A 17,655-nucleotide genomic window follows, 5' to 3' on the forward strand; every position below is an offset into this window, starting at 1 on the left:
TTGTTAGCCACACAGTAGCCCTTCTGCTATACAGAATCAACCCCAAGAAACACAGATCAACACAAACCAAAACTACAAAGAATTCCACTGTGGTTATAGTTTGGGGATAACATGATATCCTCTCTCCATGATGAGAACATATGTCCATTATGTCAGCACATCTGGTACAAGAACTCTCATGCTACTGATTATCATTGCGACTTATGTCCCCATGTCTCTCTTAGCTTTCTCTCAGGCAACAGACAGGCAAAGAAACAAAGGAAAAGTCTCTGTTCCCAATGTAATGCCATGCAGATCACAATTAGGTTTTAGATTAGATAAAGAGGAGTGATAAAATTAGATAAGAAGAAGATTGGATCTAACGTGACTCAACTATTAGTCATCATATGAAGCCCCATGTAGGACAGAAATAGGAATATAATGAGGGCACACCTATATCATGTTTTCTGTCATGGAAACTTGCAGAGGAGCTATGTTGGAACACAAAGACTGGCAAAACTATTCACTGCATTCTAACGCTGATACTGTTCCATATGTTTGTCCTGTTCCACAATCTGTGACAGCGTACAGATGAGCAGGAACAATAGAATTTAGGATTAAAGGTCAGCTTTTTAAAAGCTCACAACCACACAAGTTATTGCTGGTGTGATAAACCACATTGTATCGAGTGAAGTGAAGTTGGGATGGTAAACAACAAATATAGACCGATGCCAGTGAACTCAGAAAAGCAAAATTAGATGAGATAAAGGGCACTTATCAAAATGAAAAGCATTATGGGTTATATGAGGAAGAAGTAGTTAGCTAGAAAGTGTGCGTAGGAAGCATGTTACATCTCTGGTATCGCACACTGCTAAGATTTCATTTACAGCCTCCCCAGTCTTGGAGTATATGGCTAGGCCTGTGACTTCACATCTAGAGATAAGATTGTGTTCTTCTGCTTGCTCCTTTCACTGTAAGGTTAGAATGCTGTCCTTTGAATATGGCCTCTCTTTGCTACTCTTTTTGCTGCTTCCACTGTTACTGCTGGCCAAAGTAATTGGAAATAAATATTTAAACAACATGAATGTCTTATTGCACATAACCCTAGAACCTACTGGATGAAATCTTCTGGGCCACATGTGGATCCACAAGACTCTTCAAAGGAAAAGAATGTGGGATGACAGCCAAAGGGTAGAGCTCTGCTGCATGCCAGCTAGCCCAATACTAATAGAAGTTAAAAATAAAGGTTGCCACCTAATTTTAACAACTGAAGTCCACCTTTTGCAGACTTTTGTGATTATCTACAGTCTGATTTTCCATTATACTGCTTGGAAAAACAAATCATTTTGTTTATACCATATCTTCCAACTACACTCATGTTCATTTGTTTTGAATGTTTAAATTCTGCAGATAATACCTGCCTATTTTGGAAAATCAGATGTAACATCATCAATTTAACTGGAGTCCAATTTTACTTACTATCTATCTATCTATACACACACACACACACAATATAGATGTATGTATATATGTATGTATATTATAGCCTATTGAGAAGCTGTATAGACTAGAGAAGAGGACAAACACCATGAAGGAAATGCCATTTTTGCTTTTGGGGTAAGGAGGAGGGAGTCATTTCTGGGTATCATTGTACGTAATTCCAAGTTGCACTACCTGTATGATAAAAATGATCAATCAACCAATATTTAAATAGAAATTAGAAGAGTAGTGGTTAGAAGCTACAGGAACAATCTATCATTAAATTGTTCAGGTTTGGAAGATACCAACCTTAGTGGAGTTATGGGAGGAGAGGAAAATAAATCAAAGATATTGTCAAGTTCTGTTTCCTATCAAAAGAGCATGAGTCACCTATCAGCCTTCATTTCATTTTAACAAAATGAAACTTAAGAATAGTTTACCTGAAAATAGCTACTGAAGTTGTTTTTGTTTTTACAAACAACAAACTAAAAAGGTTTGGTTTTGCTTCATCAACTTAATATAAACTGAATATTTAAATACAAAATTAAATTTTATACTGGAATGTCACTGATAATTTTGGCCAAATATAATACTTTTTGGCAAGCTGGAAGAATAAGTTTACAATTTCTCTTACAATTATAACAATTCTAACTGAAAAATGAAATTATGTGATTTGTTCTTCTGGATAAATACTTCGATTTTATAAATCTACAGGCTGAAAAATATGGAACAGTTTAGTGAGGACGTTTATTATGTGAGCAAGGAATGGTATCTCTAACTCTTGTAACAACTTGGATCTTACTATGAATAAACTGAATTTCTGTACATCAGGCTAGTTTGCTCCCCAAAACAGCCAGAACACTTTGGACAAAGCACAATTCTCATTCAGTGCTGTAGCTATCATGCACAGATTTTTATACCCACCTCTATGACCACGCGTGTTCTTCACAACCATGGGGAACTCCAACACTTCTGCTTCATCTATCATTTTGGCAAAATTTTCATGACCACCTGGTAAGAAAAAAATTATTAAAATGCTGCTATCCCCCAATTTATAATGCTTAGGAATACAGATTAAACAATTTCAGCCTGTGTTGAAGGGGTTGCGTTCCTTGATAAAACTGCACTTGCAGCTTGGGAGCAGAGGTACATGAGTACACAGCATTACACTCATCCCTCCACATCTGCAGCTTTGGCTTTTGTAGATTTCATTATTCACATATTTTATTAATATGTTCTCTATAGGAATATCTAGGCCCTCCAGTGCAACTCTATGGTCAACTTTAATCAAAAGTCACACTGAAGGACCTAGAGACTCCTAGAGAGAACACTCCATTAGGCATCTGTAGCTCTTCTAGCACAATTCTGTGGTCAGCATCTGGAAGGTGTTGACAACAAAGTTGTACTGGAGGAGTAGAGATTCCTAGAGAGAATGTTCTCTCATGTAAAAACATAGTGGTTTTGTTATATGCGGTTTTTCCACATTTACAGGGGTCCTGTGCCCCTAACCCCAGCGAATGTGGAGAGATGAGTGCACAGTCAACCCTCCAAGTCTGTGGACTTGTAATCCACAGACTTAAAAATCTGCCAAGGGGGCAACCACCATGCATGCACCCCATTCAAGCCCATGGGGCTTGAATATGCATCAGATTTGGAACTCGCGGGGGGTCTGGAACGGAGTTCCAAGGGGCGACTGTACTTTTATTGATAGGATGTTTACTTTGTTCTGATGTTTTTTATGCTTTGTACTTGCACTTAATGTGATGTCATTTTAGGATTTATTCTACTACTAGATAAAATTAAAAGGGGGAAGAGAATGAAGGAATTAAACCGTACCTCTGAGAATAATTTTAGTATGAGCTTTTGTGGATATCCGTCCACTTCTTCAGACACAGGTGCTGGTTGATTCCTTCATTCCCTTTCCATTATATGCGGAAACAGACTAACAGAACTATCAATGAAAACCACCACATACATACTGGATCCTTGCCCTTCCTGGCTTCTGAAAGCAGCTAGAGGGGGACTAGCCAAGTGGGCAAAAGGAGTGGAGAATGCTTCACAGCAGCAAGACAAATTTCCATCCTGCCCAAACAAGGCTGTGGTGAAGCTGTTACTGAAAAAGACCCTCCTGGATCCCACCATTTTAGATAACTATCAGCCAGTCTCTAACATTCCATTCTTTGGCAAGGTTCTGGAGTGAGTGGTGGCCTCTCAGCTCCAGGGATTTCTGGATGAAATGGATTATCTAGATCCATTTCAATCTGGCTTCAGACCAGGCTATGGCACAGAGACAGATTTGGTCGCCTTGATGGATGACCTATGCAGGGACCTGGACAGGGGGAGTGGGTCCCTGTTGGTCCTGCTAGAACTCTCAGCAGCTTTCGATACCATCAACCATGGTATCCTTCTGAGCTGCCTTTCTAGGATAGGACTTGGGGGCACTGCTACGCAGTGGTCCCGGTCTTTCTTGAAGGGGCAGACCCAGAAGGTGGTGTTGTGGGACTCCTGTTCGACTCCTTGGCTGCTAGCCTGTGGGGTGCTACAGGGTTTTGTGTTGTCCCCCATGTTGTTTAACGTCTACATGACACCGCTGGGGGAGATCATCCGGAATTTGGGGGTGCAGTGACATCAGCAGGTGGATGAAACCAATTTTATCTCTTCTTTCCATCTGACTCCAAGGAGGCTGTCTCTGTGCTGAACCAGTGGCTGCTGTCAGTAATAGACTGGATGAGGACAAACAAATTGAAGCTTAATCCAGACAAGACAGAGGTGCTCCTGGAGTCGTAAGGAAGATCAGGAAATTGGGGCTTTGCCTGAACTGGATAGGGTTACACTCGCCTTGAAATCTCAGGCTTGCAGCTTGGGTGTGCTCCTAGACTCCATCTGAGCCTGGATGCTCAGGTTTCAGCAGTGGCCAGGAGTGCATTTGCACAGTTAAAACTAGTGCTCCAGCTGCACCCATTTCTTGAGACGTCAGATCTGGCTACAGTGACACATGCCTTCGTTACATCTCATTTGGACTACTGTAACACACTCTACGTGGGCTGCCTTTGGAAACTGTTCGGAAACTTCAATGGGTCCAAAACGCCACAGCTAGAATGCTGACTGGAGCCAGTTATAGGGAGCATATACTGAATATATTCAATACAATATCTTGTACTGAAACAGCTTCACTGGCTACCGGTTTGTTTCCGAGCACAATCCAAAGTGCTGGTCACAGCCTATAAAGCCCTACATGGCTTAAGTCCACACTATTTAAGAGACTGTGGGAACCACCTAGAGCCCTAAGATCCCCTAGAGAAGGCTTTTCTTGCCCCCAACAAGCTGGGTACTTATTTTAGCGACCTTGGAAGGATGCCAGGCTGAGTCAACCCTCAGCCCCTGGCTAGCATTGAACTCACAACCTTGTGGTTTGTGATTGAGTGGCAGCAATACAGGCATTTAACCACTGCATCACCAGGGCTCCTTGTCTCCTGGTGAAAGTAATAATTCATACTCCTTTCTAAACTCACCAAGTAGCAAAGATAACAGCTTTATGGTAAAGTGGGCATCTGTATGTGTGTAGAGGGAAGGATCCTTTGTCCCATGCATGGTAGTACAGTGGTACCTCGGGATACGAAATACCCAGGTTACGAAATTTTCAGGATACGAAAAAAAATAATTTAAAAAAAATTTTCCAGGTTAAGAAAGTTTTTTCGGGTTACGAAAAAACTTTTGGTGCTTTTCGGCGCGATTTCACACGGAATCGCGGCTTTTCCCCATTAGCGCCTATGGGGATTCGGCTTGCGAAAGCCTTTCGGGTTACGAAATTGACAGCGGAACGAATTAATTTCGTAACCCGAGGCACCACTGTACTGTCATCGCATGACATATTTGCTACTTTCAGCCAGTTTTTAACTGGAAAAAAGTGTTTCTGAGAGTGTTGAGGGACTGCAGGCAAGCCATTATATACACTCGCCCCTCTGTTTTTGTGGACTTGGAGTCCATGTCCCTCACCCATTTGTGGACAGCAAACACAGGGGGACAAAATGGGGCACACGCCTGTGGTGCACAGCCTTGGGTGCCCCCGGGCACACAGCACCATTCAAGCCAACACAGCTTGAATATTGGCGATTTTTCATTTTCACGGGGGTGGGAGTGGTGTCCAGAACAGATTTCCTGCGAAAATGGAGGGACGATTGAAGTTTCGGTGGCTGGTAAATCAAGCCCAATATTGCCAACATTAAAGGGGTTTAGAGGGGTGCCAAGGGTTGTCAGTTTTTCCACAGAGTACAGGTCCTCCTAGATGCCAGGCCAAGCCCAAGACTGGTCAGGAACCTATATAAGAACCACCTCCACCAAAAGTGAGAGAGAGAGCGAGAGAGAGAGAGCACGAAAGCAAGAGAGGGCGAGCGAGCGAGAGAGATTTCACAGGATTGCAAATTCTGGAGGAATGCCCAAATACATACAAATCTCACAACTGCAGGCCAGTCATCCTGAGATAACAACCCTACTCAGCATTTGGGATGCAATAGGCCAGGGTGCTCCACATACCAAATGCTGCGAGTCAATATATTGTCAGCACAGCTTGCCCCAACTCTCACCTGTTGAAGTTATACAAGATTTCAGGCAACCTATATAACTTTAATATGGAGGGAGATCTTAAGCCATTTTCTGATGGAATGTCATGCACAAAATGGACACTTTGACACCTTATTCTGGTGAAACAAAAGGTGGGGTGTGTGGGTGGCAACTGCCCCACAAGCTCCCCTTTTCTCACCCCTAGTTAAGATCATCAGGTGAAGGTTTTATTTGCCCATGCATTTCAGAATAGTTGGCTTTTGTACTGTTTTATGGCTTTGCTGGATTTCAGTAATTTTTGTGCCTGGTTCTCTCATTTTACTGTATCATTCACATTTTTTTATTCAGCACTTAGCATACTACTTAAAAATGAAAAACAACAACAACAACAACAACAACAACAAAAACCTCTAGCCCTCAATTTACTCCTATACAAATCGAACTTTCCATTTGATTATATCTTCCTGCATGGGAGGGGGTTGGACTGGATGGCCCTTGTGGTCTCTCCCAGCGCTGTGATCCTATGATTCGTCTAGTAACTCTAGCATAAAAAGGTAAAGACTTCCCATTTGACTCAATTGTCAACTCGTGTTCAACTGTAGGGGGTGGTATTCATCTCCCTTACTAAGCCGAGGGAGCCAGAATTGTTGAAGACTTCTTCTGTGGTCATGTGACCAGCACAACTACACAGAACGCTGTTATCTTCCCACAAAGTGGTACCTATTTATCTACTTGCATTTTTGGATGCTTTCAAACTGCTAGGTTGGCAGAAGCTGGGACTAGTGACGGGAGCTCACCCCATTATATGACACTTGGGTCTCAAACTGCCAACCTGGTGACCTTGAAATCATCAGAGTTGGAGTGGTAACTGCTGACACACAACGTGCCTTGCTCTAGCACACATTGCCAAATGTTAAACCACATGTATGGATACGGAATTTGTTTTAATTGTTACATTTATATATTTGAACACTTCATGACAATCTTGGTAAGACTACACGTACTTTCATGTATTCTTTTGTTTTTGTCTAGGTATAATTGTAATTGTTTGGCTACAGTCCCTACCTGGGATGGTGATGCAGACAATTTTGTACTTAAGTTTCCTCTTTTGTCAAACAAGCAGAGATAAAACATTTTCTCTCAGTGGAATGCATGAATTGTAGCAAATCTTGGTTTTCTTGGCAGCACCACAATGTAACTATCTGGCACCTGGGTTTGAGTCCAGTTTTTCATATACACATTAGGAAAACCATTACATCCAGCCATGCACAGTTTAGATTCTCGAATATACCTATCATCCTTTATCTTACTTCTACTAAACTTAGAAAATTAGTAACTTCCTGAAGCTGTGACTGTGTGTGTGTGTGTGAAAGAGAGAGAAAAAGAGAGAGAGTTTATGTTATTTGTCACCACAAATAAGCCTCACAAAATATGATGTAATGGATGGTAGATATTATTTAGTGATACAATTTATCAGGCAGCAAATGATATTGAAATATGAGTTATTACTACATGCCCAGAACAGGGAAAAATGCTGTGGGAGAAATTGTGTACTTGTTTTAGTGCTTTAATGAACAAAATAACATATCTATTCCTAATTTTTCACTAGTTAAACTGTACATGCTCTCCCAGTTTACTTCTCTCCGGAAAGAAATAATACTTTGCTGGATTCAAGTGTACTGTCACTATGTAACATCATGTTCTTTAAATTCAATAGCTTACCATAGGAAAAAGTGTCTGGAAGAGGCACACCATGTCCAGCCAACTCTTGGAAAGTCCAAAACTTGTTGACACAATTGAGTATGGCTTGGGGGCGATTCATCAAACGGCAACCCATCTTCTCTAAATGGCGAAGAACCGTAATGTCACTGTCACTCTGGACCCATGGTGTTGGCACACGGACCACCACTACCTGTGGATAAGCTGTGATGAGTTCCCCATTGACTCGGAGACCTGTAACAAAGGGACAATGGGATGACAATGTGATGTAAACCAGACCAAAATCCCAACAGGAAGTACAGAAAGAACCACCACTCATTGGGAGCCAAGCCACCTTTCCATCTATGTGACAATCAGCGCACACAGTATTTATCCATCACTTGTGCACTAAAATAGTGCAAACGGGTATTTTCTTACATTGTCCTGAGGGCCCCAGGTGAGGTAGTCTTCTCATCTGGGACAGCACCTCCTTCTAGAATGTCAAGGTTGCACCCATACTGCAGAAATAATCTGGTTTGACACCACTTTAACTGCCATATGGCTCAATGCTATGGAATTCTGGGAACTGTAGTTTGTTATGGCACCAAAAGTCTGGTCTGGTGGATATTTCAACTACAGCGGTCCCTTCCCTTACATGGGGGATATGTTCTGGACTCTCCCCCCCCCCCAACGTAAGGGAAATTACGCGTATGCTTGAGCCCCATTAAAGTCAATAGGGCTCGTGCTCGAGTCAGCACAGCAGCGCCACAGGCGTGCACCCCATTACTCTTTCCAGGGCATGGCATGGTTTCTTCCAGTGCAGCTTCCAGCGTATGCGTATGCTGGAAGCTGCATAAGGTACCCAATTTACTAATGCATATTGCAACTATCAAGTCCTCAGAACTCTGCTCTGGTGCCACAACTACAGTTCACAGAATTCCATAGCCTTGAGCCATGGCAGTTGGAAGTGGTGTCAAACCAAATAATTTCTGCAGTGAGGATGCAGCCCAAGTTCCCAATACACCAAAAGGGTAGATTTTCACAGTTCTCAGAAAAACTTTCCAAGAAGCTAAAGAGTATCAAACTTATTCAGCCAATCTGATACATTTCAGGAACACCACATGCAAAAGAAAATACTAAAGAAAAGATAGAAAAGCATCTTTTGGAGCTGAAAAAGGAACACTGGTTCTTACCTGAATTATTTTCACTTCCAGTAGATAAGGGACCAATATCTTGTACAGTCCGCCCTTTCCTTACTCGGGGGATCCGTTCCGGATCCCCCCGTGTAAAGGAAAAAACGCGGATGCTCAAGCCGTGCCCGTGGAGGTGTGGCGGAAGTAATGGGTGTGCACCTGTGTTGCACGTGCCGCGGGCACGAGCCCCATTACTTCTAATGGGGCTCCAGCATATATTTCCTTTACGTGTGTGTCCAAAACAGATCTCCAGTGTAAGGGAAGGGCCCACTGTATAATAATGCTAATTCACTTTGATAACCGAGTCAACAGAAATAAAAAGGCAGATTCTGATCTGCTGTACACAGTGTCTGCCACATACTACTCACTTTCAGCCAAGGGACTTGAAAATGAGGACTATGTACAGTCAGCCCTTCTTATACACAGATTTTTTATACACGGATTCAAGCATCCACGGTTTGAAAATGTTCAAAACAGTATAAATTTCAAATATCAAACCCTGATTTTCTATTTTTTATAAGGGCACCATTTTGCTATGTCATTATATTTAATGGGACTTGAGCATCCACGGACTTTGTTATCCACGGGGGATCTTGGAACCAAACCCCAGCATATAATAAGGGTCCACTGTAGTAGCAATGTCCAACACTCTAAGGACAGTACTCTAATGAGTAAGTGAATTCTGTTTTCTGGAGGCGCAACATGTTTTCATGACAGAGACATAATACAAGCCTCTCTCATTAAGGCCTCTGGAAATGGCAGGGGTTGGCACATGTACTCCCTGAAAAATAGACATAAACCTTCTATCTCCCAACAGAACATCAGTGCTTTATGATGGTAATATAACCTAACATATGCGCGACTTCTCATTAGCAAATGGTCAAGACCAAAGATGAGGAATGTCTCCTGTACTCTCTGAAACAAAATGGCTCTGACCATGAAAGAATGAATACCTATATCTTTATTATAGAAGTGGTTAAAGGCCAGCAAAGTCACAGACTCTGAAAACATATAGATCACAATATCCTTTCTTCCATTTCTGATGTAATCAAGTCTTCTTATACCACCCAGTTAATTCGTTGCATGACATCTAAAATTCCAAGTATCTCCACAAATGTGCTGTCAAATCTGCTGGCCTCTCTTCTGCCAAGCAATCATTCTTTCTGGGGTATACCTTAAAACCGCTTTTCCAGGATCACATTTGTGAATATAAAGCCCTTTTCACACAAATTACAAGTCTATTAAGTTCCTTCTCCTCCCATTACATAGGGAGGAGAAGGAATTTCTCTTACCCTTTTCCTGCAAGTCCCTTTGGAGTTTCATTTCTTTTTTTACATCTTTCCTCCCTCCTCCTTGGAAGTTCATAAACTCTCAGCTTAGTGTCCTTCCTACACCTTGCCACTACTCTTTCTTCCATCTTCTGATAAACTTTGTGAGGCATAAAAAACAGTTCCAAAACAGCTTCTTTTTCCCCCCATTACAGTGAACATGCCAGTACCAAATTTAATTTAAATCAGTTGGACCTGTTTCTACTTTGGCACTAAGCTCAGCTTGTTTTGATCTGTATTATACAGATTGGCCACCAAAAACTACAAATCAATCATTCTATTCATGAGCAAAACACCAACAGACTTTTGAACATCCATAATAGCTCTGTCATGCCTCTCTGTAGAGGCAAATGGTCTTCAGAATTAGGAGACTGGAATGAGGCACCTGATTAGTGGGGGTAAAATGCTGATACACTGGTGATACAGTGGACCCTTGTTATACGCTGGGGTTTGGTGTGTATAACAAAATCCGTGTATGCTCAAGTCCCATTAAATATAATGACATAGCAAAAAGGTTGTCCCTTATAAAAAAATGGAAAATCAAGGTAAATTTATACTTTTTTGGAACATTTTCAAACCGTGTATGCTTGAATCCGTGTATAAAAAATCCATGTATAAGAAGGGCCGACTGTATATACAAACAGTAGCAAGAGTCTCTTTACCGTGAATAATTTTCTCCCTAAAGCTTTTCGCAACTATGAAGAGAAAAAGCCCCACAAGTGAATTTAAAAAAATGCAGCCTTCATTTTTTTAAATGTTTATTTTCAAGCTGGACTATGAGTTCCAACAAAATCTTACCTGCCTGACAGGCAGGAAAACTCTGGAATGGCCTCCCCTAGGTATCCTAGCAACTTGAATAAACTCACAGCTAAAAGGAAAAAATATGACTGCTTCCCTCACCATACTGCAAAAATAATTGCTGTTTCTCCTGTTCTCTTTCTACTTGTCAGAACTCACTCTGCAGTAGAGATTAAAAGCCTTAGCAATGGCCTGCACACATTTTATGATGCTCTGTTTTGCCCACCCAGAGACATTTCCACCTCCTAAAACAGAGTATCCAGCCAGTGCATATGATGCTCAATCCTGTCTTCTCATAATTTTACAAAAAGAGCTTTAAAATGGAGACCCTGTTGCAGCACATTTCATTAGTTACAAGCAAGCACTGATGCATTGCAGCTGACATGCTTATAAGTAATTGTTGTTACACCAAGAGAGATGCATATGATTTAAAAGCAAATTCCCAAGCATACTCACAATGCAAAATATGACACTAAATGAAAAATAAGAAATTTGTACAAAATGGGAACATAGGGGCTGTACAGATAGGCAGCATGCAGCTGCCCCTTTCCTTGCTGGATCGGGTCTGCAGGAATCCCATGCTGCAGCCCTGATCCAGCCTCTGGAGAGTGCCAAAAAGAGCCGCCAAAAACGGCTCCGTTTTGCGTCCTCCAAGAGGCGGCATAGCCGCGGCGGCACAGCTTTATGATGCCCCTTTGAGGCTGCACAATGTAGATGCAACACCGGAGGGGTATCATCATGGTGTGTGCCATGTGGACTGGTGCATGCCAAAATGGCGCCCTGGGGGTGGGTTTAGGGCACGCAGCGTGCAGACGCTTCAACTTAACCTCGCTAACAGGCTGGCACAAAGTGCCAGTCTGTACAGCTCCATATACTCTGATGAATAATTTCTAATCTCAATTACTGAAATGCTATGAAAGTAGGTTTATAAGAAAAACATATTTACGTTATCAGCTCATTGCAACCATCTTCTGTGTTGAGGGCTTGGGGGATCCCTTCTGCACAGGATGGTAGCCTCCAGGGGAGAGAAGATTATAATTGAATATCCTTAAGCTTCTATTGACAAAAGCCTCCACTCGATTTTCAGCAGAAACACAGTAATTGTATACAACTAAATGTCATTTTGTTAAGGTTTGTGTGGTTGGTCTAAACACCTTTTACCTATCTATTAAAAATGAAATGATGTCATAAATTTTCGTAAAATGTTATACAGAATTACACTGAAAGGTAAGCTAAAACACCATTTGCAACATTTTCCTTAGCATTTTGAGAAACCTGATTTTTGTATATATAAAAATAATGGCCGCTTCAGTGTCAGGCCAAGTCAGGCATTAAGAAAGAATTTAAAAAATGCAAAGCATGGCCAAAAATCCATTACCTAAATTAATTTTAAAAATAATAAGTAGCCACTAAAATTTCTGGAGTTTCTTTCTAGTGTTACTATCTAGAAATAGTAGTATCTACTGTCTATCACTATGTGTCACAGCTATCAGCTGTTGTGTCTAGAAACAAAAATCCAAAGCAAGACAGGTTCATGAAGGCAAACAAAAGAGGTAAACTCTACCATTTTGAAAAATGAATATGTTTGCCTTTGACAACTAATAATATATACATTTTTGTATAAATGCAATTATTATTAACTGCACAGAGATTTTAGCCTAGAACTAAGGTTCAAACTGATGCAACTGATCTCATTACTGAAAAGACATGTGGAGACCCAGAGGATTTTCTGACTTTTAACATCTCAATAATAAAAACTTTAATTTTACTGATAATATTCATTGATCTCTTTCCCCATCAAAAATGAACTAATGCATATTTTGTTTAATATAATTAACCTAAGGCTGCAGTCAGTCTTATGTCATCCAGGGGATAGAAAGGATTTCTGGCTTGTTTGTTCATGTTGAATGCTGTTAGAACCTACAGGCTACAAGCTATGCTTCATATCACATGCAAGCTTTATATGTACAAAATTCCTCTGCTCTTACTATTTTGTTATTAAAAATATTTATATCCTTCTAATGAATGCTGTGTGTTTTTACAGTTATTGTCAGTTGTGTGGTGGTGGGGGGTGTCAAAAACTAGAATATAAAAAGAAAATACAGAGACACTGCAATGGAACATAGATATTGCCATACAGATTGGTCTTTCTAACCCCACCTGCTGTATACTTTTAGTTAAACATATAGATATTTCAACAGTGTTTTGTGATTAAAAATATATGACATATATTTTTAATTATATGGACTATGTGGCACTATTTTTTTTCTCCAGGTTTAGGAGACCTACTAACTAGAAAGTTTTGAAAAATTGTTTATCAGGAGCTTAAAATTCTGCATCCAATTGCACTGATGATGCTCACACAGCTTTGTCATATGGCATTGCCTTAATAACAACCAGCACTGCCTTAATAATAACAATACCCCAAAACAGCACCAGCAATTAATGTAATAGTGGGTGCACTTCTGTTGGTGTATTATCACAGAGAAAGATTGTTGTGTTCTCCATTAAAGGAAACTTCTGAACTATCTCAGAAACAGTAAAACCAATTGAACAAAAAGGAAGGACAAAATCAACTATTGTTCTGTTGGTTACAAAATCAGCTCCTTCAAATCCTCAAAATAAAACCTGAAATGAAAAAAGAGAATGGGAGTTTCTCTAACTCTTAGGACATTTGTTTTAATCCTATCAATATCGTTATCAATAGGAGAGGAACAAAAATCCTTGCTGAAGATATTGCAAGTAAAGAAAATGTAATTTAATGTTTTCCTGATGACATCTGAAATGGGAAATACTGTTTTTATGTGAGTGATAGTATGGCTTCACCATTCAGTTCCTACATCTACTACTGACAAGTCTAGTTGTTTAGCTCTGTTTTCACTTTCTTCACTACTTTTTGACAAGTCTGCAGCTTAAGATGGTAAGAAGATGGAGGCTCTGTTTTCTCACATCCTCCTCATGTCACTTTTAGCTTTACTGACCACGCAGTATGTCATAACTGTTGGCCACAAAAATCTTGCGTTGTCCTCTAGAGGAGAAGTTAAGTGTACTTCTAATTTCAGATGTTATTAGGCAGTCTTTATTTGGGGCTCCTGAGGACTTCTCCCTTTCTGCACCTGCATCTCTAAAAGGCTAGACTAGTGGAGAACAGAAAGCAGGAAAAAACCATCGGAGGTAAAGACTCCGATGTAATGAGTGATAGGACACTGTGAGCAATATTTAACCTGATGCTCATGAGAACTCTTGGCACTCTCTTTCTCTAGAAGAATATAAAATCTGAGTTGGGAAGCACTTGAAATTGGTTGATTAAAGCCCCTTCCTAAATCCATCTTGATAGAAGATACCTGTCAGTTTAGGGCACACAAGCTAAAACGTGCAGCCATCTCTCCACATTTGCAGCTTTGCCTTTTGCGGATTTGATTAATATGTTCTCTCTAGGAATCACTAGATCCTCCAGAGAAATTCTGTGGGAAGTTCACTACCGTTGCACTAGAAGGCCTAGCAATTTCTAGAGAAAACACTTCTTTAGGCATTTGTAGGTCCTCCAGGGTGATTTTACAATCAACTTCTGGCAGATGTTGACCACAGAGTTCTGCTGGAGGACCTAGAGATTCCTAGAGAAGTGTTCTCTCAAATTAAAAAAATATATTGTTTATTTGTGGTTTTTCCACTAATCTAAAACCCTTGCCTCAAAAGGTTAAGACAAGCTGCAGATATTGGGGATGTAAAAAGGCACTTTTCTTATTCTTAGGCACTGTTATTACTGTTACTGTGAAGTTCCACAATATGCTTCTGTATGCTGATACACACGATTGTATGCTGATCTGCCTATAGCATTTACCATAAACATGGGCAGCAACTTGCAACTGGGGAGGTCACACTCAAGCAGGTCCAATAACACACACTTAGGAGCACACCAGATGCAAACACATGCTGGCATGCCATCTGTCCTAAATATGTGTAATAATAATAGTGCATAAGCAAGAGCAGCATGTCTTTCCTTCAGCACCAATGACTAAGCCTCTCCCTACATACCAAAGGCTGAACAGCCAGGATTCCAGGGCAGAAGGCACCTAGCTTTTTGTGTGGGAGCGGAATCATCAGCTAAATATAATTACAGCCACTGTCTGCTACATCTATGTAAGTATCCTAAGAAATGGATTGGCTTCCATCCACCGAGTGAAAGTAAACAAGTGAAAGGATTTGTGCAACCCAAAGTGACAGTAGATAATCAAGTACAGCAGGAGAGACACAGGAATGTCCAGTTTCTCCAACAATGACTGGAGAAAGAGAACCCCCATTGCCTTCCATCTAAAACTTCAAATCGCTCATAAGTCTGCTACATCTGTTAGGGTTACTTTGTATGTACACTGAGCCCTTGGTGCCTGCTGGGGTTTGGTTCCAGGTTTTAGCTCTGTTTTGTGGCAGCAGAAAAACAGCTGACAACCAAGTGAAGAGCTGAAGAATGAGGGGAACCAATTCAAGAAGAATGAAAAGAAAGAAAGAAAAAGTGTCCTGGCATGAAATGGGGCAGGGGAGTGATTAGTTCTCTTAGCCCTTAAGCAGCTTATGTGCACTACACAACATTGCATACCGCTTTTGAGGGGAGATGCAATGAATTACTTTATCATCCATTTGCACGTTGATTGTTGCTCAGAGTGCTAGACACTTGGATAGTTTAATAAATGTTTCCCTCAACCTCACTCTCATTTCCTCTTCTCTTTCCATCCTCTTCTCTTGTAACCAATTGATTCAATGGAATACAACGCTTGGAAGCATTTGGTGAGATTGAAGCTATCAGGGTGGAGACAAGATTGATTTAGCTAAACCTTTGTTCTCATGTCTACTCTTAAGTAAACCCCATTTAACTCCTTTGCAATACTGAGCATGTGTATTGGTCATGCCTTTTAATTTCTGTACGTTTTTAAATGTAATTCCATATTGTTTTTATATGCTTTTAAATATCTTAAATTTTATTGTAATGTTTTTAAAATCTGTGAGCCACCTTGGGTATCTTCAGGGAGAAAGGCAGCACATAAAATAAACGAATAAATAAATAAACAAACAAAAAATGTAAGCTTATTATTGCTCACACAGTTCTGGGTGCTTGGATAATAAAGTGGAAAGTTTTCCTCCTTCCTCACTTCATTCTTTCTGCCTTTCTCGTTCTCTCCTCACTCTCCCTGCCTCTCATGACTGCTTTTTGCCCATCTTCTCCTTCACTGGATCACACACTTTAAGGCTTTGGGTAATGCTGGAGTTTATAGACAAATAATTCATACATCCCTATCCCTGCCTATGTGTTTCTTTAAAAAAAAACTATCCAGAAGTCCCCATGAGTTAAATGAGCAAGACATATCCTTTACCACAGTGCTTCTCAAGTTATCTGAAGCAGGGGACCTGATTTTCCTTTTGCTTTTTTGCACAAGTGACCCCTCCCAGTGCAGTAGTCATTCCACAACCACACCCAGATCTTTCTCATACTTCTGGGTTCCTGTGAAGGGAGCTATACATAATAGCTGCTCTCAATCCCTTGGTGCCATTGTCCAATTCACTATACACATCCAGCTTCTCTCTCTAGCATCTATCTGTGGTACACTAAAAATATACAGTTGCCCCTCCACATTTGCAGGTTTGACTTTTGCAGCTTTATTTGGGGTTTTTATTCATATGTTCTCTCTAGCAATCTCTAGTCCTCCAGCACAACACTGCCAGAAGTTCACCACAGAGTTGTGCTGGAGAACCCAGATGTTCCTAGAGAAAACACTTCTCTGGGCATTTGCAGGTCCTCCAGCATGATTCTATCAACTTCTGGCAGGCGTTGAGTTCTCTTAGGCAAAAAGAACAGTGTTTCTTTATTTGTGGTTTTTCCACATTCATGGGGGTCCTTCACCCCTGACACCAGTGAATGTGGAGGGACCAGATATTGGCCACAGTATTCAGTAGCAAGATAGCACTTTTCAGAAGTGGCAAAACATCTTCCCAATAAAAGTTTACCAAGCACCAACATTACTACCCTTCTTGGCACCAAGCAAACACATATTTACCCAAGCATTTTATTCTATTGGAAGTATTTTAAAGGATTTTATTCCCTTATTTATATTCACTCATTATTAATTCTATATTACCCTGAAATCTAGCATAACAATCTTTTTAAGTAACTAACAAAATGCACTATAACTTTGGGGCTTCAGTCAGATTGGGGCCATGGCAACTGCATACCACGGCCCCGATCCAGCCTTTCCAGGGCACAAAAAGAAGGTGCAAAAGGTGGCTCCTTTTTGCGCCCTGGAAAGGGCGCAATAGCTGCTGCTATACAGCGCTCCTTTGTATGGATACAGCACCAGAGGAGTGCCGTCATGCCCTGACTCTGCCCTCCATCCATCCCAAAGTGCCGGTCTGTACAGGGCCTTGGTCTATTTTGCTCTTCTCAAAGAAAACTGCCTCAAGGTGAAAACTGTAGTTCAGCAGAAAAGGAGTTTACTCAAGTTATATTTCCAGCTAATTAATCTTGAGTTATTATTTACAGCAATGCTAGACAGTAAGGCTGCCACTCATCTGGAGCTTTCTAGTAAGTAATGGTTACTTAAGAAATAAACTACCAAGAAAGAATAAGCTAA

At 40.8% G+C, this 17,655-nt stretch overlaps 1 protein-coding gene across 5 annotated transcripts in view; it reads right to left on the reverse strand.

Moving 5' to 3' along the window:
* The window catches only part of RIMKLB (ribosomal modification protein rimK like family member B), a 49,507-nt gene that overhangs the window by 16,176 nt on the left and 15,676 nt on the right, over window positions 1-17,655 (reverse strand). For all 5 annotated transcript variants that reach the window (XR_016276998.1, XR_016276980.1, XR_016276992.1 and 2 more), the window contains exons 4-5: window positions 7,741-7,971; window positions 2,383-2,469 (exon numbers count right to left, since the gene is read on the reverse strand). Coding sequence is in view for 1 of the 5 variants with exons in the window: in XM_089489149.1 (XP_089345275.1) it covers window positions 2,383-2,469; window positions 7,741-7,971 (318 nt within the window). In the remaining 4 variants the exon portion in view is untranslated. The remainder of the gene's footprint in view (window positions 1-2,382; window positions 2,470-7,740; window positions 7,972-17,655) is intronic.

This window comes from Sceloporus occidentalis, unplaced genomic scaffold (genome assembly GCF_023333645.1).
Source record: "Sceloporus occidentalis isolate IW3139 unplaced genomic scaffold, rSceOcc1.0.p SCAF_1, whole genome shotgun sequence".
NCBI lineage: Eukaryota > Metazoa > Chordata > Lepidosauria > Squamata > Phrynosomatidae > Sceloporus > Sceloporus occidentalis.